Below are 17,765 nucleotides of genomic sequence, written 5' to 3'. Positions count from 1 at the left end.
CCCGCCGCTTCTTGGCCCCCGCCTCTCCCCCTTGGCGGCCGCTGCTCTCCTAGGCCGCGCTCTCGGGCGCTTCAGCAGGCCAGCCCCGACTTCCGGATCAGTGTCCCAAAAGCGGCAAGCCGCGTCTCCTGGCGCGCCACCTGCTCAGACCTGCCCTCCTCCCGGGCGCTCCGACGGCTCTTCGCCCTGAAAGGGATGATCGCCCGCTTCGACCGCCGCCGCCTCTTCTGATAAAGGTGTCAGTCGTCGCGGCATCCCCGCTCCGCCGAGGACTCCTTCCCGAGGAGCGAAGCCGCCCTTGCCAGTGAGGAAGCCGCGAAAGTTCATCCCGCGCACTCGCCACCAACGGGGCATGGAAGTTCACGTCGGGCTGGGCAGGGTGTATGCCCGGCCGCCGGGAAAAACTTTCCGCGGAGCTTTCCAGAGCCTTTTCCAGAGCGTCCGCGAGGCTTTCCAGAGTCCCGGCCCCAGTGGAGCGGGAGAGGAGGTCGGGCCCAGCAGCCAAGCAGCGGGCTCTCCTTCCGCAGGCCCGCCGGGCGCCGGTCTGCAAGAGCCCAGCCCGCGACAGCAGCAGCGGCAGCCCGGCTCCCCTGCTTACCTGCCGCTGGATGAGGCTGCCGCAGGCAGCAAAGGGTTTCAGCCGGCCGATCGCGAGTCCCAACCGGCGGGCGCCGCCGCCGCTTCCGCTTCCTCGGCCGCCCCTTCGTCCCTGGCCTTGCTGGCTCCCTCGTTCCAGAGCTGCTCCGGGGACCTGAAAGACATCTTGACCGAGAGCAGCCTCCTGCCCGCGGTAGCGGTAGCGGCAGCGGAAGGGGAGCCGCGCGGCGCCGGGGCTGCAGGCGGCGGCGGCGGCGGCGGAGCCAGCGCGGCCAAGGAAGACTACTTGGGCGAGAGCGCCAAGGAGCTATGCAAAGCCGTCTCTGCCTCCATGGGCCTGGCGGTGGAAGCGCTCGAAGGGCCCGGCGGCGGCGAAGCGGCATCGAGCCGCGGTGACTGCATGTTCGCGCTGCCGGGCGCGCAAGCTCGGTCCGTGGCCCTGGGGGGCTGCAAAATCGTCGAAGCCGAGCAGGAAAGCGGCGGCGGCGGCGAGGGCGCGCTGGCCATGGACGTGCCGGGCCACCTCAGCCTCTTCAAGAGCTCGCCCGAGTTGGACGAGCCGCCGGCGGGCGCCTTCCAGAGCCGCGACTATTACAACTTCCAGCTAGCGCTAGCCTCGCACGGCCGCATCAAGGTGGAGAGCCCGCTGGAGTACGCGGCGGGCGGCATCTGGGGCGCGCAGTACCGGCGCGCCGGGGAGTTGCCCGCCTTAGCGCCCCACTACGGCGCCCCTCCGGGCACGGGCTGGCACCCCTTCTTCGCGGAGGACGCGCAAGTCTACGGCCCCTGCGTCTCGGCCGAGGGCGCCGCCCCGACTACCTTCGGCTACGGCCGGGGCCAAGGGCCGACCGGCCAGGAAGGAGCCGACCTGCCTTCCGAGGTGTGGTATCCCGGAGGCGTGATGGGCAGGATGCCCTTCGCTCCGGCGCCCGGCTGCATCAAGACGGAGCTCGGGCCTTGGATGGAGGGCTACGCGGGCGCCTACGGAGACGTGAGGTAAGGAGTCGCAGCGGGAAGAGCGGCCGGGCTAAGATGCGGGCGCCCGGCCGGGAGGGCCCCGGGGACCCCCAGGGAACCCGCGTCCGCCGCCTGGGCGCTACAGGGGAAGGAGAAGTGCCGACCCTCCCGGGCTGGGCCCCTTGGACGGCGTCTTGCTTTCTCTGGGGGAGAAAAATGCCCCTCCGTCCGGGAAAGCGCCTTATCCCGCCTTGGCTTTTGCTCAAGCGGGGCTCGGAAGGGGCGATTAGATTAAGGGGAGGTTTGGGGGGTGGCGGCAGCAATAATGGTTAGGGAGCACCGTGCAACTCTGCTCGCGCGGACAAGTGGTTGTTTTCTTGCGTTTCGTTGAAGGGCCTGGCTGACTGTGGGGGGTGGCTTCTCACCTCAGAGTGAGGGAAGAGGTTTCACCAGAAGTTTTGAGCTGAATTTTCAGATGAAGTAAATCAAACAGCCCCATTTGTGAAAATGAAGCTACAGCATTCACAGACCAGGGGATCAGTCCCTTTTTATATATGGAAGAGCAGATTACAGGCCCCTGATGATGATCTAGATTTTTTCCCTTTTATTCTGTGTTTATGGAAGTTTTTTCAATAGCCAACAACAGATGTTAAATGATGTAAATTGTGTGCATAATATACATTTTATAGCTTGAATTGAATCATAAATTGTACATGTGTACACATTTTTAAAAAGCAAGCTGGGTAAAACAAATGCAGACAACTTTTTCCTGACAAAATTATTAATATATTAATATTAATATATTTAAAAGGAGAGTATTCTACTGGATTAAATAGGATTTACTTTGCATAGATACAGTACTAGCTTTATGTCATTAAAAAGATGAGCCATGTATTTGTGCACGACCCAAGAAAACACCAGTTACTCCAATGTGATAGCTCTGACCCATGGACTTACCTACAGCTTGCTTGCTAGAGTATCTTAATCTTATGAAGCTTGTAGACATTAACTTTGATCTTCCCTCAATATTTTTTGTATTTATTTTCATCACAAATTACTCTTCCTGTTGGCAATAGTGATTCGCAATAGGTTGTATTTTTCATAGATTACCTTTTAAAATGCTGAATCCTGCTTTTAACTAAGCCAACAACATGATTTTGGTTACTGTAGGCAAAAGGTTTAGTCAGCCAGCCTTTCTGGCACCTGCAGTAAGATATTCCTTGGCCATATGTTAAAATGGAAGCCAGGATAGGTCCCTTTCTAGGAGGATGGCTCTCCAACAGCCCAACTCTCCCACATTGCTTCGTTCAGGCAGTGCAGCTTTTCACAAGGGCTTAATTTTATACTATTATTTATTACTAACAATAAAAAGAATGAAACATTCTTACCTAACATTTGATTTGTCCATTTGCACAATGTGTTTAGATATCTCAAGTTTTGTTTCAATGATCCAGCAGTATAAGATTTATTTGGTTTACTTTGTTTTGAATAAACGTGATTGGACTCATATACAAATTCTTTAATTTGATCATCTCTCAGATCCAGAAGCTGAGATTAAGCTAAACACACACACACACACACACACACACACAAATAAATACCTGAAGGAAAGACAAAAGGGAAAAATAAAAATAAATTAAAATCCAAATTGATCTGAGTCCTGAAGAAAAACTGCAGTGTAGTGGTGTCTTCAAATTGCATAATGATATAGTTGTGGTAATGCATAATATTTATTCAGCGATTTCACCAAAATCCTGTTGGATAAATCTAGCTAAGCTGATGCTGCTACTGCAGAGAGTGGACATCCCAGTTCCCTGTGATCAACTTTGCGTTCCATGCTTGGTATTAGACAAAATGCCTTTGAAGAAAGCAATTTCTACGGTAGCAAGTCAGTTAAATGTACTACCGTACAAGCAAAATTAGCAACCCATTGATGTACATTTATTCAGATTATTTTCAATTTGAACATTTAGAGCAGTGGTTCCCAACCTTTTCTACACCCCACACCCCTGGAACGCTTCTGATATATTCTCGCACCCCTTACAAAAATTCGAAACAACGGCAATGAATTATGCATATACACTATAATTTTGAAAACCCAAATTTTCGCACCCCCTGGAATATCATCTCGCACCCCTGGTTGGGAACCCCTGATTTAGAGCATCCACCATTTTCTTCTGGCCCCTTTAACTGCTTCTCGGACATGAGGAGGAAAAGGCAGCCTCAGCCCCACCTTGTGGTTCCTGCTTTACTTCAAAGTCCTCTTGATCTAACTCTCCCTTTCCTAGTTGGGGCTACTATCTATGGTTACATTAAAGCGTTGCTAAGAATTGCAAGCAAAATTCTACTGAAAGTATCTTCAGCAATGTGTTGTGTCTGGAAATTAGCAACTAGCATTTGCTAAACCATAAGAATTACATCGTAACCTAAATTTCTGGTTAATGTATATTAAGGCAACTGTTGGTCAGTTAACATGTATGTCTATTTGCAGAAGTCAGTCCTGCCAATACTTTGTAGGAAAGCTTCTTTCTATAGCATGAAAATTGTGGAATCTGAGCTAAAATAAAACAGCTATCAGTGCTTCTTTTGTGGAAGACGTTTTGAATACATAAAGTATTAAAATTGTCTATGTGATATAACGCTTGAATATTTCCCATTCAGATTCACAATGCCCACATATAAAATATTCTACAGCACTAGGAACCAGACACTTAGAAATTTGATAGACTAGTACTGAAAAAATATTTCAGGCTGCCCATTTGTGATAATAATAATAAAAAAGGTATGTTGTAAGTGCTTTGAGTATCCTTTCCCTTCTTAGCATTTATCTTGGGCCTAATCCAGTTCTCTATGGAATCTAATGGAAAGTTCCCCATTGACGTCAATAGACCTGGATTGACTCTTTACGTTTATGACTGTAGGTCCTGTTGAAATGTTACAGTATGGTGATCCAAAGTTATTTATGATGCAGTTCTTGCAAGAGGCCTCTTTGCCTTTTGTTGGAATGGGACAGCAGATCCTGCTGGTGTGTTCAGTTGCCTTTGGAGCAGTATATCCGTAACTGTGATTTATAGCAAAACTTCTTTGCTTTCATTTGAATTGGACCACAGCTGTTTGTTAGCAGATGGCATCATAACTAGAACAGAAATTCTAGTTATGATGTGTCCAGTAGGAGTTCTCTTAGGTTGGTAGCCATGATTCTGGTGTGAAATTTCTGTATAAAATGCAAATAGACTTCAGGTTTAAGAAAATCAATCTGAAAAAAGTTAATAGTTTGCATCTGAATCATGCCTCAAGCTCCTGTATTTTGCTACAATACAGAAAATTGTGAACGTGGTTATTTCTTGCTTGGCGATAAAATGGAATCTCCATGCAAGCTTTTCCTTCTGAGGGGCTTGTTGCAAACTAGGGGCTGAAGTAGTCATATTCCAACCAAAATGGATGCTTTTGCCCCCCTTTGTTTCATCTGAACGGTTAAACCTTTTGCTTTAAATCCTGCACCTTAGAAGTGATCGATTCTGGCAGCGCTGGTGCTATAATTAACACTGTATTGTACAAGCAAAAGCTGAAGAGTTTGAGAGAAGGCAGCATTTTAAATGCTTAATTTGTTCATGCTACTTGCAGAAGTTTGCTTATTTATTTATTTAACTTCTTTTCATAACTCCCATCTGTGAGGTTCTCATGTGACTCCATGGGGTAACTTGTACATATTTAAAACTGGAGGTCTTTCTGGCTGCCCGTTTGCCCACAACATCTGTTGGCTAAATCCATTTAGGCTGCAGCCCTCGGTGCCTTGCCTGGAGAGTGAAGGCAGCCTGTGAGGTCGTTGCAGAGGAACACAGCAGCATATCATAGAGGTGACCATTTTACAGCATCCTATGAGTTAAGCTTATAGCTCTTGCTGGTATTTCTCCCTATATTTCCTTCTGACTTCTACTCCAAAGGTAATGAGAACATATGCTGTAGACATTATGGATTGCAGACATGAAAGGGGAGTGTTCAAGGAGCTTTGATCTTGTAATGTATAAATTTGAGAGCTAATGCTTACAAGGGTAGATTCATTTTTAGATTATTCCCCTCTCCTCAATGTATTCTCCCTACATTTAATTCCTGCAGGTTATGTGAAGCTCTTTGTTTGTTGCTGCTACTCAAATTCATTTGGCTGTGAGCAGCTTTCAATTTACTCCTTATAGGAAGAAAGAAGCTCACAATAAATTATGGGTGCTGAGATTTATTTGTACATGCAGCGGCCTCTCATCTAACCAAGTAATGAGACTGTGGATCCTTGCGCTGGTTCTCCTCTCCTTTCTCCCCAGATTCTCAGTCAAATGACAAGGTTCAACAGCAGTAATTTCTGTGACTGAAACACAGTTCCATAAAAAATAATTAGCTAAATATATTCCCTGTTTTATACATTCAACAGCAGGAGAAATTGCTGGTATTCTCTGAATATTCCTAATCTAGGTGTGGGTTTCCTTGTCAGTGAAGTTACTTTGCCTTCTGCTCTTGGAATTCCTTTGATTTTTCTTTTAAAAGGCTTCAACTTTGGTTCATCCAGTTGAGCCAATAAGCTGGGATTTGGGCCCTGATTCCATCCTTTCCTCGCTGACCAGAGGTGAAACTCATCCTCCAATCCAGTCATTCTGTGAAGTACGACTGGGGTCGAAAGTTATGCAACATATTCTTGCCCCTCTTTTTCCTATATTAATGTAGGTTCTGAGCAATGGTAAATGGGCAATCCTAATGCTGATGAATTGGAAATATTTGAATCCAGCCCTGCATCATTTGGAGAGAGCTACTGGCCAAGGTAACAGCAGCTTCGGTTCCCTTCCTTCTGTTTCACCTGATCGCTTCCCAATGGAGCTATTTCTCAGTACCCCTCCTTTTGAAAACAGAGCCGTGTTGTGGTGGGTTTTTTGCCTGTTCTTTTAACCCCTTTGGGTTTCTGTTCTTCTATTCCTTCTCTTAATTGGCCAAATGACAACTGGATCCCCAAATCTACTTTTGCAAATGTTGCTTTCTCTGTGTTGCTTCGTCCTGAAACCATCTCAAGCTCCACTTTGAGGGACACACTGCCCTTGCAAGCCCTGCTGAGCTTCCTGCCATACTGATCCAAAGGGAAGGCAGTTGGTGCAACTGTTTAAGGGCAACTGCTTCGCTGGCAACCACTCCCCGTTTCCACCCGAAGGCGCTGGACGGAGAGTGTCCGGGGCCAGCCTCGGCCTGCAGCAGCGTTTCAGGGGACCTTTGCCCCATTGGCTGGAGTGGGAATGAAAGCCTTCTCCCCTCTCCGGCAGAAAAGAGCCTCGCTGGCCATTGCCGCTCCAGAGCTTTTCTTGTTTGTTTTAAAGCCAAGAACAGTTAGGGATCAAAAGACAAGAAGGAATCGGGTCCTGTGAGTGGGATCCACTTAGGTTTGCATAAATGTTGGCTTGCAGTTTTGCATCCTGACTTTTAGAGGAATTTGGTTTGCAAGACTAAAGTCCTGCTCTTTCCCCTCAGTTTAGTGAAGGAAGCTTAATAAAGAAAAAGGGAAATCTATTTGGATTGCTTTCAGTATTTCTGAAGTATTTTTAAAAGAAGAATGCATTAATTTATACAGCATGTAGTTGTTGTTTTTGGGGTGGGGGTGTTATCAGTCACATTTATACCACTGAATGAAATGATTCCCAAGAAACTTCATTTAACAGGTAATTATACTTTATTATTTAGTAAAATTGTTCATAATTTTTTCAGAGCAGGGCCTGTCTCAGGGCGCTTTGATCAAGACATGGGAGTTGGGGAATTTGATGGTGCAATTGAAATACTTAAGGTATCTGAATCCTTAAGACAAATAAATAATAAATATTTAAGATAAATATATAACAAAGAGCAACTAAGTGAAGTAAGGTCATTGCCCAAGGCACTAAGCTGAGCTAAACTTAACCCCCCTTCATCCCCCCAAGTCAAATTATCCCTTTGGTAAAGTTTGGGGAATGAGAACTGTGAGGATCAGAGGGATTTAGCCTGAGAAAGTGGGTCGCAATTTGGATCCCTTCACAGATGTCTGATCACGTTGTCTGGTCAGCCTGTCTTGCTCAAGGGCTGAGGAGAGTAGTGGTTTCGGAGGCCATTGGAGTGGAGCAAGCAGCCTGGGGTCTGCTCTGAGCCAATGAGCCAGGGCGCTATTCCGTTCAGGAGAAGTGCTTGCTATCAGCCAAACGTAAGCAAGCAGCGTAAGAGTTGTACTGATTCTAATGGGGTTAAGGAAGTCTGCTTTCCTTGCTAGGTTGGGGCCTTTGGATATTCCATAATAATATTGTTTAAGTGTTCTTTTTTTACCCTGTAAATTCAAAAATTATCTGATTAAAAGAGCGATCTGAACACAAAGTTCAGGACTTAAATTTGAGGATGACTTATTTGGATTAATTGGCCTTGCTGTTTCAGTTTTTCACATCTGCTAGCTGGAACAAAGTTCTCTCTACAGCTAATTTATATATTAAAACCACATTTTCCAGTGACTTTTGAATGTTTTATTCTTCTATAACTGCTGTGAATAAGGTAAACTAAAATCAGTTGGAATTCCTGTTTTTTCACAATTTAATTAGGCTTCTGTGCAGGCAAAATAAATGTCAAAGCATGGCTTTCTGGCTTCTGCCAGAGTCTGTTGGTTCTCTCTTGGCTGATAGGTGTGTCTCTGACTTTTCAACTTCCATGTAATGTTGGTAGTGTGTAGAGACATCTTTTGAAGGCAATTGCACACAGAAGAATGCTGTTTCTGAAACCTGCCCTTCCAGCTGGCTTTCTTGTACATTCTCAAAAATCCAGAATCTCCAGAACTGATTTTATGTACTGTGAAAGTATAGTCATTTGTTATTGATGCTCAATATTGAAAATATTCAAGAGGCTGTTTTTTTCTTGCTGCTCCTTCTGTTTTTTTCCCTTCAACTTTGCAACCTTGTTTAGACGAAGCGACTCTGGATCATGGCTCTAGCGCCAGGTAGGCCGTCCCACTTGTTGCCCTCAGCCATTGTTGCAGTCATGAATTTCATGGTCTGAGGCAGAGAACAGCTGCAAATACACAAAGAAGCTGAGAAGGAGACTATCTGTGTAAATCTCTGCGCTCTCCTCACAATATTACATCTTGTGAGGTGCTGGGGAGCAGTGTGGAGGTGTTGCCATTGACAATGTGCTGCAGTCCCCTACTTGCTTTGGGTGGGACATTGCAGGATCTCGCAGCAGTGCTTTGGCAGGATTCTGTGGAAGGGATCAGAAATGCCCACTCAAGCCTAAGAAGGGTCTCACCTGTCCCAGCAATTTATTATCTGGGCACCAGATCAGGTCTGCAGGAGAAGCATTTTGGGTCTGCCCTCCAGTTGAAGGTTTTTTTGCCTTGGGGAACTATCAGTCCTTGGCATGCTTCTGCCCAAATAACTGTAGGACGCTCCTGTTCAGACTGGCCTGGGTGCTCTGTAGGGAGGGGATGCAAAAGAACTTGGGAAACCAGCCATAAAACAAACACTCCTCATTTTGCAGCAATTTTCACGGGCACATTAACACCGCGTATTAAGGACTGCCCTATAGCAGGAAAGATAAATTCACCATTGTCAAGAATAAATGCATAAGGGTATTTATTCACTTGTGCATTCTTGCTCAGAGAAGCAAAGAATATAATTATCTTTTTTATAAAGCACTTTAGTTGAAACACAAGAACAAAAACATTAATGAAGTATAGTCATTTCATTTAACCAGTGTGAATAAAATTAGTCTTCCAGGATATAAAACAAAATGCTGTTTAACCATTGGTGGGCCAAATGCTCTGTTCTTTTTAAACTCAAGTGGTCCAAATACCCAGCGTTTCGGAAAAGGTGTGGCTGGTGCTGAGCAGGCCTTTCAGAAGGCATATCCGGAGAGGTGTCTCAAACTCCAGGGCTCCTTGCTGAGGTGGGTCTCCTGCTGTTCTCAAATGAGGGTCCCCAGACAGAGTCCCTCTGCCTTTGGTTCTCGGTGCTCTTGGGTCCACAGGAGTTTCCTTTTTCCATTTCAGAATTCTGAAGGTGATGAAAATGCTCGATGTTTGGGGTCTGTCTCTCCTGTGTGTTTCCTTAAGGTCTGGGGGTGTGTACTGTTCCTTTTTTTCTCCCTGCTGCTGCTCCAAAAGACTGCAAGGCAAAAGAAATGTGTCCATTTCCAATGTGTGTATCCTTGAATGTCAAGGTCTTTGCTACCTTGCTCCCCAATGTTTTCCATGTGAAAGGTTGTTTTATCAGAGATTAGCTGAAGTCCAAGACTTTTATTGCATGTTCTTGAAAGTCTGAACAGATGTGAAATGTAAAAAGCAGATGAGCTTCATCAGAGGGGAAAAATGCAACGTTGGCTCAAATTAAAAAGGATCACGTTCGTCCTTGATATTTTCATATGCTACAGTGTGTTGCTCACCATTGCCTGTCAGATCAGTCTGTCTTGCACATTTCTGTGTTCCAGATGTAGATCTGAGCTTCCAACTGCTTTTTCTCTTTTAAAAAAACTCTTCTGCTATTTTATTCCCCTTATCCCTTTTTAAGGGGAGGGGTTGATTTCCAACAGAAAAGTAGCCCAGGGGAATGGGTTAAGAAACTTGTCTTTTCATCTCTGGTTCCCCAGCCAAATCCAACCTTGTGCTAATGGTATATAAAAAGAAACCTGTCCCCAAGAAGGAGTTAAAAGACTTTATGGAACACACAATTCCTCAATGAGTTCGTGGCTGAGGCAGAAGACAATCTCCCCTCTCCATTCTTTCCGGGGCTGCCAAATTTTGTCCATCTGTTGCCAGTTGAACATTTAGTTCATCCTTCTAATATTGCAGCCATAAAGGCTTGTAGACATGTTGATCTGCTCAGAATTCCTGACCAGCTTTCCGTGGACACCTGGAAGCCTCAAAGGTGGGAACTGGAAATCCCAACACGTTTTACGTGAAGGGGCTGGGCTGCAGGGCCCTGTCCTTCTCTAGGCCATGCCATCACAAGGCCCTTGCTAGAAAATGGGCTAGATGTATTCCCTGCAGAATTCTTTAAACCCCGTGAAGCTTGTCCATCTTCTTAAAAAATACATACAAGCAACTTCTTGGACTTGCACTTGAATCTTAGGTTTCAGAGTGGAAATTTTGTTATGCAAGGGTGATGGACCACTTGAGAGGAAATGTTGTTTATGGGTACTGTTTGTGAAAAAAAACCTTTCCTTTCTCTATCACTTTGTCTTGTTTTGGGGTATTATTTGGGCAGCAATTGATAACTGGGATGTGATAACTACCTTCTAGTACCTGAAGGGCTGTTACAAAGAATTTGGGATTGACTTACTTTCCAAAGCACCAGAGGGCAGAACAAGAAGTAATGGGTGGAAACTTGTTAAAGAGGATCCAATCTAGAAGTAAGGAGAAATTTTCTGACTGTGAGAACGATTAATGGAAAAGCTTTCCTCCCAGAGCTATAGCTGCTCTATTGCTGGAGGTTTTCAAGAAAAGATTGGACAGCCATTTGACCAGGATGGCGTAAGGTCTCCTGCCATGAGCAGACGGTTGTTCTAAAAGGCCCCCAAGTGCCTTCCAGCCCTATAATTATATTTTCTGTATTCTGGAGACCCAGATTAATTGTTCTCACTGTCAAGAAATTTCTCCTTAATTTTAGGTTGAATCTCTCTTTGATAAACTCCCATCCATTACTTCTTGTCCTTTTCTCAGGTGCCTTGAAGAATAGGTTGGCCACCACTTCTCTGCCCCTCAAATACAGGACGACTGCTATCATGTCACCCTAGCTCTTCTCTTCGTTAGACTAGATGTCAAGGCTGCCTCCGATCAGTCCCTAGGAAAGAAAACCCTTTGACTCCATAGATTCAGAGAAAAGGTACTTTTACTAGGAAAGAACTGATGGCAGCAAAAGCCAGGCAAATTCTGCTTTAACAGTCAGGCCAGAAACTGAAGTCTACCCTGGGGACTTAGCATCTAAATGATGGTCAGCCACTAGAGCGACCTGGAGGAGACTGGAGCTCCAGGTGGGTCCCTTCCTAGACCCGGCTGTGGCCGAGACAAAGTGAAATGGCTGGAGGAGCTGGACATTGACAAGGAACCTGCCAGGTCCAGATGGTCATTGGGTGTGGGGCAAAAGGAAGACCCAGAGGAACAACCCTCAGGGGTAACCTTTACGCGAGGAAGCAGAGGTTTCCACAGACATAAGGTATGGCGTAAGGGGGACAGAGGCAAACTTCCCCCTCTTGATGCGGATCTGGAGGATGCCATGTTGAGCCATGCCCTGTACCTGTTGCAAGAGGCGATCGAGAATCAGAGATCCCGGGAAACTCTTGCTCAAATGACCACCCAGGCCGAGCCAAGCTGTGGATGTAGCTGCCGTGCTGTTTCCTTCAGATCTTGCCTGGCTTTTGCTGCAATGAGTTCTTTCCTAGTAAAAATATCTTTTCTCTGAATCTATGGAGTCAAGGGTTTTCTTTCATAGGAATTGATGGGAGGCAGCCCTGATACTAAGACATACCTAGTTCCCACAACCATTCATTGTTTGGTTTAGCCTCCAGTGCCCCAATTATCTTTGTTTCTCTTTTCTGCACTCTTTCTAGAGCAGTGATGGCAAACCTTTTAGAGACCGAGCGCCCAACCCCCCTGCCCCCACACCGTCCCCGCACCGCGGGCCACCCACTGCCTCCATGGCCTGCCGCAGATTGCCCAGGTGGCCCACTAGCACCATGGTGGCCACGCCCTCTGCCCATGCCCCACAGCATCATCTGCACATGACGGGGCGCGAGGGTGGAGTCTTGTCCCCGTTGCCCGGCTGCCATGTCCTTGGCTGTACTGTTCCGCGTGGGCAACTTTCCTCCAGGGAGGCTGCTGGTGAGGAGGGGGCTGCGGGGGATGTGGGGCTGGGGTGATGGCCCACGTGCCCAGAGAGAGGGCTCTGAGTGCCGCCTCTGGCACGCGTGCCATAGGTTCGCCACCACTGTTCTAGAGTCTCAACATCTTTTTTTATTATGAAGAACAGAACTGAACTCAGTATTCCAAGTGTGGTCTTACCAGTGCAGTATAAAGTGATACTAACACTTCATGTGATCTTGATACTATCCCTCAGTTGATGCAGGATAGAATTGTGTTGGCTTTTTTGGCAGTTGCAACACATTGCTGGCTCATGTTTAAGTGATTGTCCACTAGGGCATCTAGATCCCTCTCACAGGCACTGCTCTTGAGCCAGATATTACTTATTATATACCTGTGCATTTAGGATTTTTTTACCTAAGTGTAAAGCCTTTTCTCACAACCGAATTGTATTTTGTTGGATAGTGTTCAAGTCTGTCAAGATCCTTCTGGGCCTATCTTCTAAAGCAGACATGTCAAACACAAGGCCCGGGGGCTGGATGTGGCCCGCGAAGTGGTTCCATGTGGCCCGCAAAGCCATCCTGGAAACAGTGAGGGAACGCCCCCCGCTGCTTTGGCCCTGGCCCAGGCCAGCCGGGAGCCAATGTACAATTTTGTGGTGGGCATCTATGCTGAAACGCATTCAGTCTTAGCTCCACAAGGCCGTCTAGAAACAGCAAGGAACCAGCCCCTGCTGTGTCGGCCCCAGGGGGACCCACGTACGACCCCTCCACAGTGGGAAACACTCCTTACTTCTTTACCTGGTACGGAACCGCGAACGGGGCCAGGGTGGGGGAAGACGGTCTCTGGGAGTCTAGACAGGGTGAGGACGGGTCCGGGGGTGTCCGTGGGAACTGCGCTTGTTACATCTCGACCGGTACGGGACCCAGTAGGCCACACCCACTCCCTCCACGCCCACCCAGTAGGCTGCACCCACCCTGGCCACACCACCCAGCCCCCCCAAGGGCAACCGCAATGCTGATGCGGCCCTCAATGAAATTGAGTTTGACACCCCTGTTCTAAAGTGTTGACTATTCCCTCCAGCTTGGCGTCATCTGCAAATTTGATAAGTCTAAGATGAACCTTGTGGTACCCCACTGCATACTTCCCTGAGGATTACATGTTGAATGCAGTTAGTCAGCCAGTTAGGAACCTATTGAGTGGTGATGCTGTCTATCTCACATTTTTCTGTCTTACTTAGAAGTAGCATGTGGTCTACTTTGTCAAATGCCTTAGTGAAATTTAAGTAAACTATGTCCACAATATTTTCCAGGTTCACCAGTTTAGTCACTTGGTCAAAGAATGCAATAAAGTTTGTCTGGCATGATATCACTAGACCCATGTTGGCTTCTATTAATAGCTTTGTTTGTTTCTAGGTGTTCTTTGTTCCGTTGCTTATCTTTGCTAGGATTTTCCCAAGTAATGATGTTGGGCTGATTGGTCTGTAGTTTCCTGTATCCATTTTTTTCCCATTTTGAAGATTGGAACCACATCAGCTCTTTTCCAGTTCTCTGGTAGCCCCTAGTGCTCCAGGATCTTTAAAAGATGTGCTTCTGAGATTATGTGTTGATTGTAAAATATGGTATAATCTGATAAGAATGTATATAATGGAATGTCACGCCAAATCCAATGTTTTTTTTTAATTGTTTTATAAATAAAATTTAAAAATAAAAAAGAAAAAAAAAATAAAAAAGAAAAAAAAATGAGATTATGTGTTCCAGCTCCTTCTGAACATTGGGATGTAATGCCGGGAATTTGAGTTCATTTAGAGTGGATAGGCATTCTCTAACCATTTTCTTTATTTTGACTTGCGTTCCTATTCTGTCTTTTATGGTACTGCTTTTGATAAGTTGGACTACTTTTTCCTTTTGTGTAAAGACAGATGCAGAGACTGAGTTAAGCAGTTCTTCTTTCTCCCTGTTGCTTGTAACCTCTTTGCCATCTTCCCCCATTAGTGGACTGATTGTTCCCTTGACTTTTTTCTTGTTTTTTTACTCTTGTAAAATTATTTTTAACATTTGTTGAAAATCTTTGTTCATTTTGAGCCTTAGCTTTGCTGACTTAGTCTTTGCAGATTCAGGCTATTTGCTGGTATTCTGAATTAGTTAGTTATGCATCCCTCTTTCCATTTTTTATACTTATCCTTTCTGTCTTTCAGTTTATCAGAGAGTTCTTAGTGTAACCATGCTGGTTTTAGAATAGAATAGAGCTGGAATGGACCTTGGAGGTCTTCTAGTTCAGCCCCCTGCTCAAGCAGGAGAACCTATATCATCTCAAACAAGTCACTGTCTAGCCTCTTCTTAAAAATCTCCAGTGATGGACCGCCCACAATTTCTGGTGGCAAGCTGTTCTACTGGTTGATTGTCCTTACTGTCAGGAAGTTTCTTCTTAATTCCAGGTTGCTTCTCTCTTTGATCAGTTTCCAACCATTGTTTCTTGTCCTGCCCTCTGATGCTTTGGTGAATAATATGACCCCTCTTCTTTGTGGCAGCCCCTCAAATACTGGAATACTGCTATCATGTCTCCCCTATTTCTTCTTTTCTTCTTGGACTTATTTTTCTCTTTCAGTGGTATTGAGTTGGATTAGGCTTTTATAATCATGTTTTTCAGAGTTTCCCAAGCTTCTTGAGTTGTTTTCTCCTTTAAGATTTTCATCCATGGTTTGTTTGCCAACAAACCAAAAGATGACCCTTAACATACGCTTTGGTTTGCTTTACAGGATCTGTCCTTTTTGTAAGGGGGGCCGGATGTCAACGCTGCAAATACTGTATATTCTTGCTTTGACAATATGCAGAACTGTCTGGTATTTTTATAGTTAAACCAGGCAACAGGGAAAAAGGGAGGATAATAAGGATAGCCCGGGAGAAAGAAACCGGAAGTAAATCACATCTTCCAAGTTGATTGGAAGATGTGAACCATGACCCCAAAATAAGGGGGTGGGAAATGCTTAGAATGTATATGCGTAACGGAAGAGAAGCCAGACCTAAGCATTTCCACCATGCTGTACTGACGTCTCTGTAACCTTAATACATGCTTTTAGGGAAAAATATGCCTGAAAGTCCTTTTAAGTGTTTCGTTAATCAGACACATGACATCCAAGCTCTCTCTAAGTTTGTCGAAATCAGATCTTTTAAAGTTTAAGACATTAGTCTGATTTTGTTCTATTGCTTGTATCTGCATTATATTGAATTCTAATATGATGCGGTTACTCTCCCCCAAAGGTTCTGCAACTTCAACCCCTTCTATCATTTTTTCTCTATTACCTGGAAATGGGTTCATTGGAAATGTTCCTTGGAAATGTTTTAACAGGTTCTGTAGGAAATTATCAGTAATGGGGACAAGATCTCTTGTGAGAAGGCTTGCTCCTTTTATTGTTCTCGCCACAAAAGCAGCTGTGTAATTCTAGGACCGTGGTGGCGAACCTATGGCACTGGCACGCAGAGCCCTCTCTGTTGGCACGCGCGCCGTTGCCCCAGTCCTAGGCCTTCAGCTGGGTTTTATAAAACCTTTTAGTTTTAGGCCTCTGCTGCCATGTGCAAAAAATAAAAAAGGTTCAATCAATCAATTTCAACTTCTTGCGGGGAAAAAAAAAGATCCTGCAAAGTTGGAATTGATTGAACTTTTTAGTCCCACCTAGTCTGCGGTTACCACTGCAGCTACGCCCACCCAATGGTCCACGCCCACCCGGCACCCGATGATACATAAGTGGGTTTTGGGTTGAAGTTTGGGCACTCAAGTCTCTAAAAGGTTCGCCATCACTGTTCTAGGATCTCAGTCAATGAAACACAAGTATGAGCCATATTATACACTCCATAATCTTTTGGAGTTGGGACAGCCAAGAACTTGTCACCACCCCAGACCAAGCTGAAGAGGCTGTACAAGTCCTGAAGAAGGATTTGGGGTCTATTTGGGAGTGGATGGGGAAAAGCAAGCTTAGATGAAATATTTCAAAAAGGGGAACTGATGATACTGTCTGTCAAGGTAATTTAATAATGTCACTTTCCTAGATCGGGTGGTTGGTGACTGGAAAGCCCTCCTGTCTGGCTGCTCTCCCAGGCCTTGGGTAGGGTGATTGAATTGTATATGAATGTGTCTGATCAAATCTACCATCAGTTCTTATTGTTTATTTTTTTATGATTACTGTTTTCTGTTTTAAGGCTGTCACTTTCATTGTACACTGTTCAGTCAGTTGAGGTTTGGCATTGCCTAAATTAATTAAATTAAATTTGGCTCCAGCCCTTCTTGCATTTTACAAAGCCTTGATGACTGAACTATTTAGCATGGCTTTGACATTGGATTCTTTTAGTATGTTTGTTATTATTTGATGTTACTTATATTGTATTTTGTACTGTTTATATTTTTGCTTTGCCCTACACCAGCACTTATTGGTATGACTTGGGCAGTTTATAAATATTATCAATAATAATAAGATAAATCTCTGGAACAAAAAAAACATTTTCAAAATTTAGTGGCAAAATTCAAAACATAGTAGCTGAAAATCTTTGGTTACATAATGGGTTTCCTCAAAATAGAAATGAAAAAATCTAGTTTTGATGAACATATGGAACCAAGATACCTGTATCTATTTATTTTAGGATATTTTTGTATTGCTTTGCTTAGTGCTTCTAGCTCTTTTTCCTACCTAGAAAAGCTCAGCTACTTGTCCGAAAAGGCGGCCCCAGTGGAAGGCAAAGCGTCTCAAGGCTGCTGGATGTTTCAGCTTTTGAGGTATGGCCTCTTCTTCCCAGGGGTTTGCAGGAGAGCAAATCTGCAGAAACGGTGCATCCTATTTTTCTGTAGAGTTGCCAATACAGTCCGACCCCTGGAGTGGAAGGAAACGGGGTAGGGGATCAGAGCTTGCCTCTGCCAGAGACTTCTAATGATTCTTTTCAGCTTTACGCTTTGTTGAATACCAATCTACCTAACAAGATTGTTGTAAGATTAATGTTAGATCAGGAATGGGAAAAGGGCTGTAATTGGACTAAGTGTAGGCCAGTAATAATAGGCTTGCAGAAGATGACCAGGCTGAGTCTGAGGGAGGGAGAGGTCGAACACATCATCAATCTTGAGTCCCTTGGCACCCACAAAAGATCTAGGTCCAGCCCCCCCTTGAATTCCTTTTACTCTTACCTACCGCCAATTGCCAATTTGTTTTGACCGTTAGTAGTTCAGATTCTTGTAGAGAGCTTAAGCGTGCAATAAATCTTGACAGGGCTACTATAATTGTCAATTACATTGGGCATTATTCAACCTGCTGATGGAGGTGGCAGTGAATTAGTAAATCGAATTGGCCTGTTTGTGTTTCATGGGACTGCCTTTGCCCCAAGGAGAGATGAGTAGC

The 17,765-nt window shown here is 45.2% G+C and overlaps 1 protein-coding gene across 3 annotated transcripts in view; it reads left to right on the top strand.

The window, feature by feature from the left end:
* Positions 1-352: 352 nt before the first annotated feature.
* Positions 353-17,765, top strand: part of AR (androgen receptor) — a 181,650-nt gene continuing 164,237 nt past the window's right edge. Inside the window, exons 1-3 of one of the 3 annotated variants that reach the window (XM_029283479.1) lie at positions 353-536; positions 633-785; positions 858-1,593. In XM_029283479.1, the coding sequence (XP_029139312.1) occupies positions 353-536; positions 633-785; positions 858-1,593 (1,073 nt within the window). Of the gene's footprint in view, positions 1,594-17,765 lie in introns of all 3 variants that reach the window. The other 2 variants (XM_015812712.1, XM_015812711.1) reach the window with 2 other exon arrangements.

The sequence above is a fragment of the Protobothrops mucrosquamatus genome, unplaced genomic scaffold (genome assembly GCF_001527695.2).
Source record: "Protobothrops mucrosquamatus isolate PMUCROS unplaced genomic scaffold, P.Mucros_1.0 scaffold108, whole genome shotgun sequence".
NCBI lineage: Eukaryota > Metazoa > Chordata > Lepidosauria > Squamata > Viperidae > Protobothrops > Protobothrops mucrosquamatus.
Note: the sequence above shows the minus strand (reverse complement) of the source record. Positions and strands in the feature narration are given on the sequence as shown.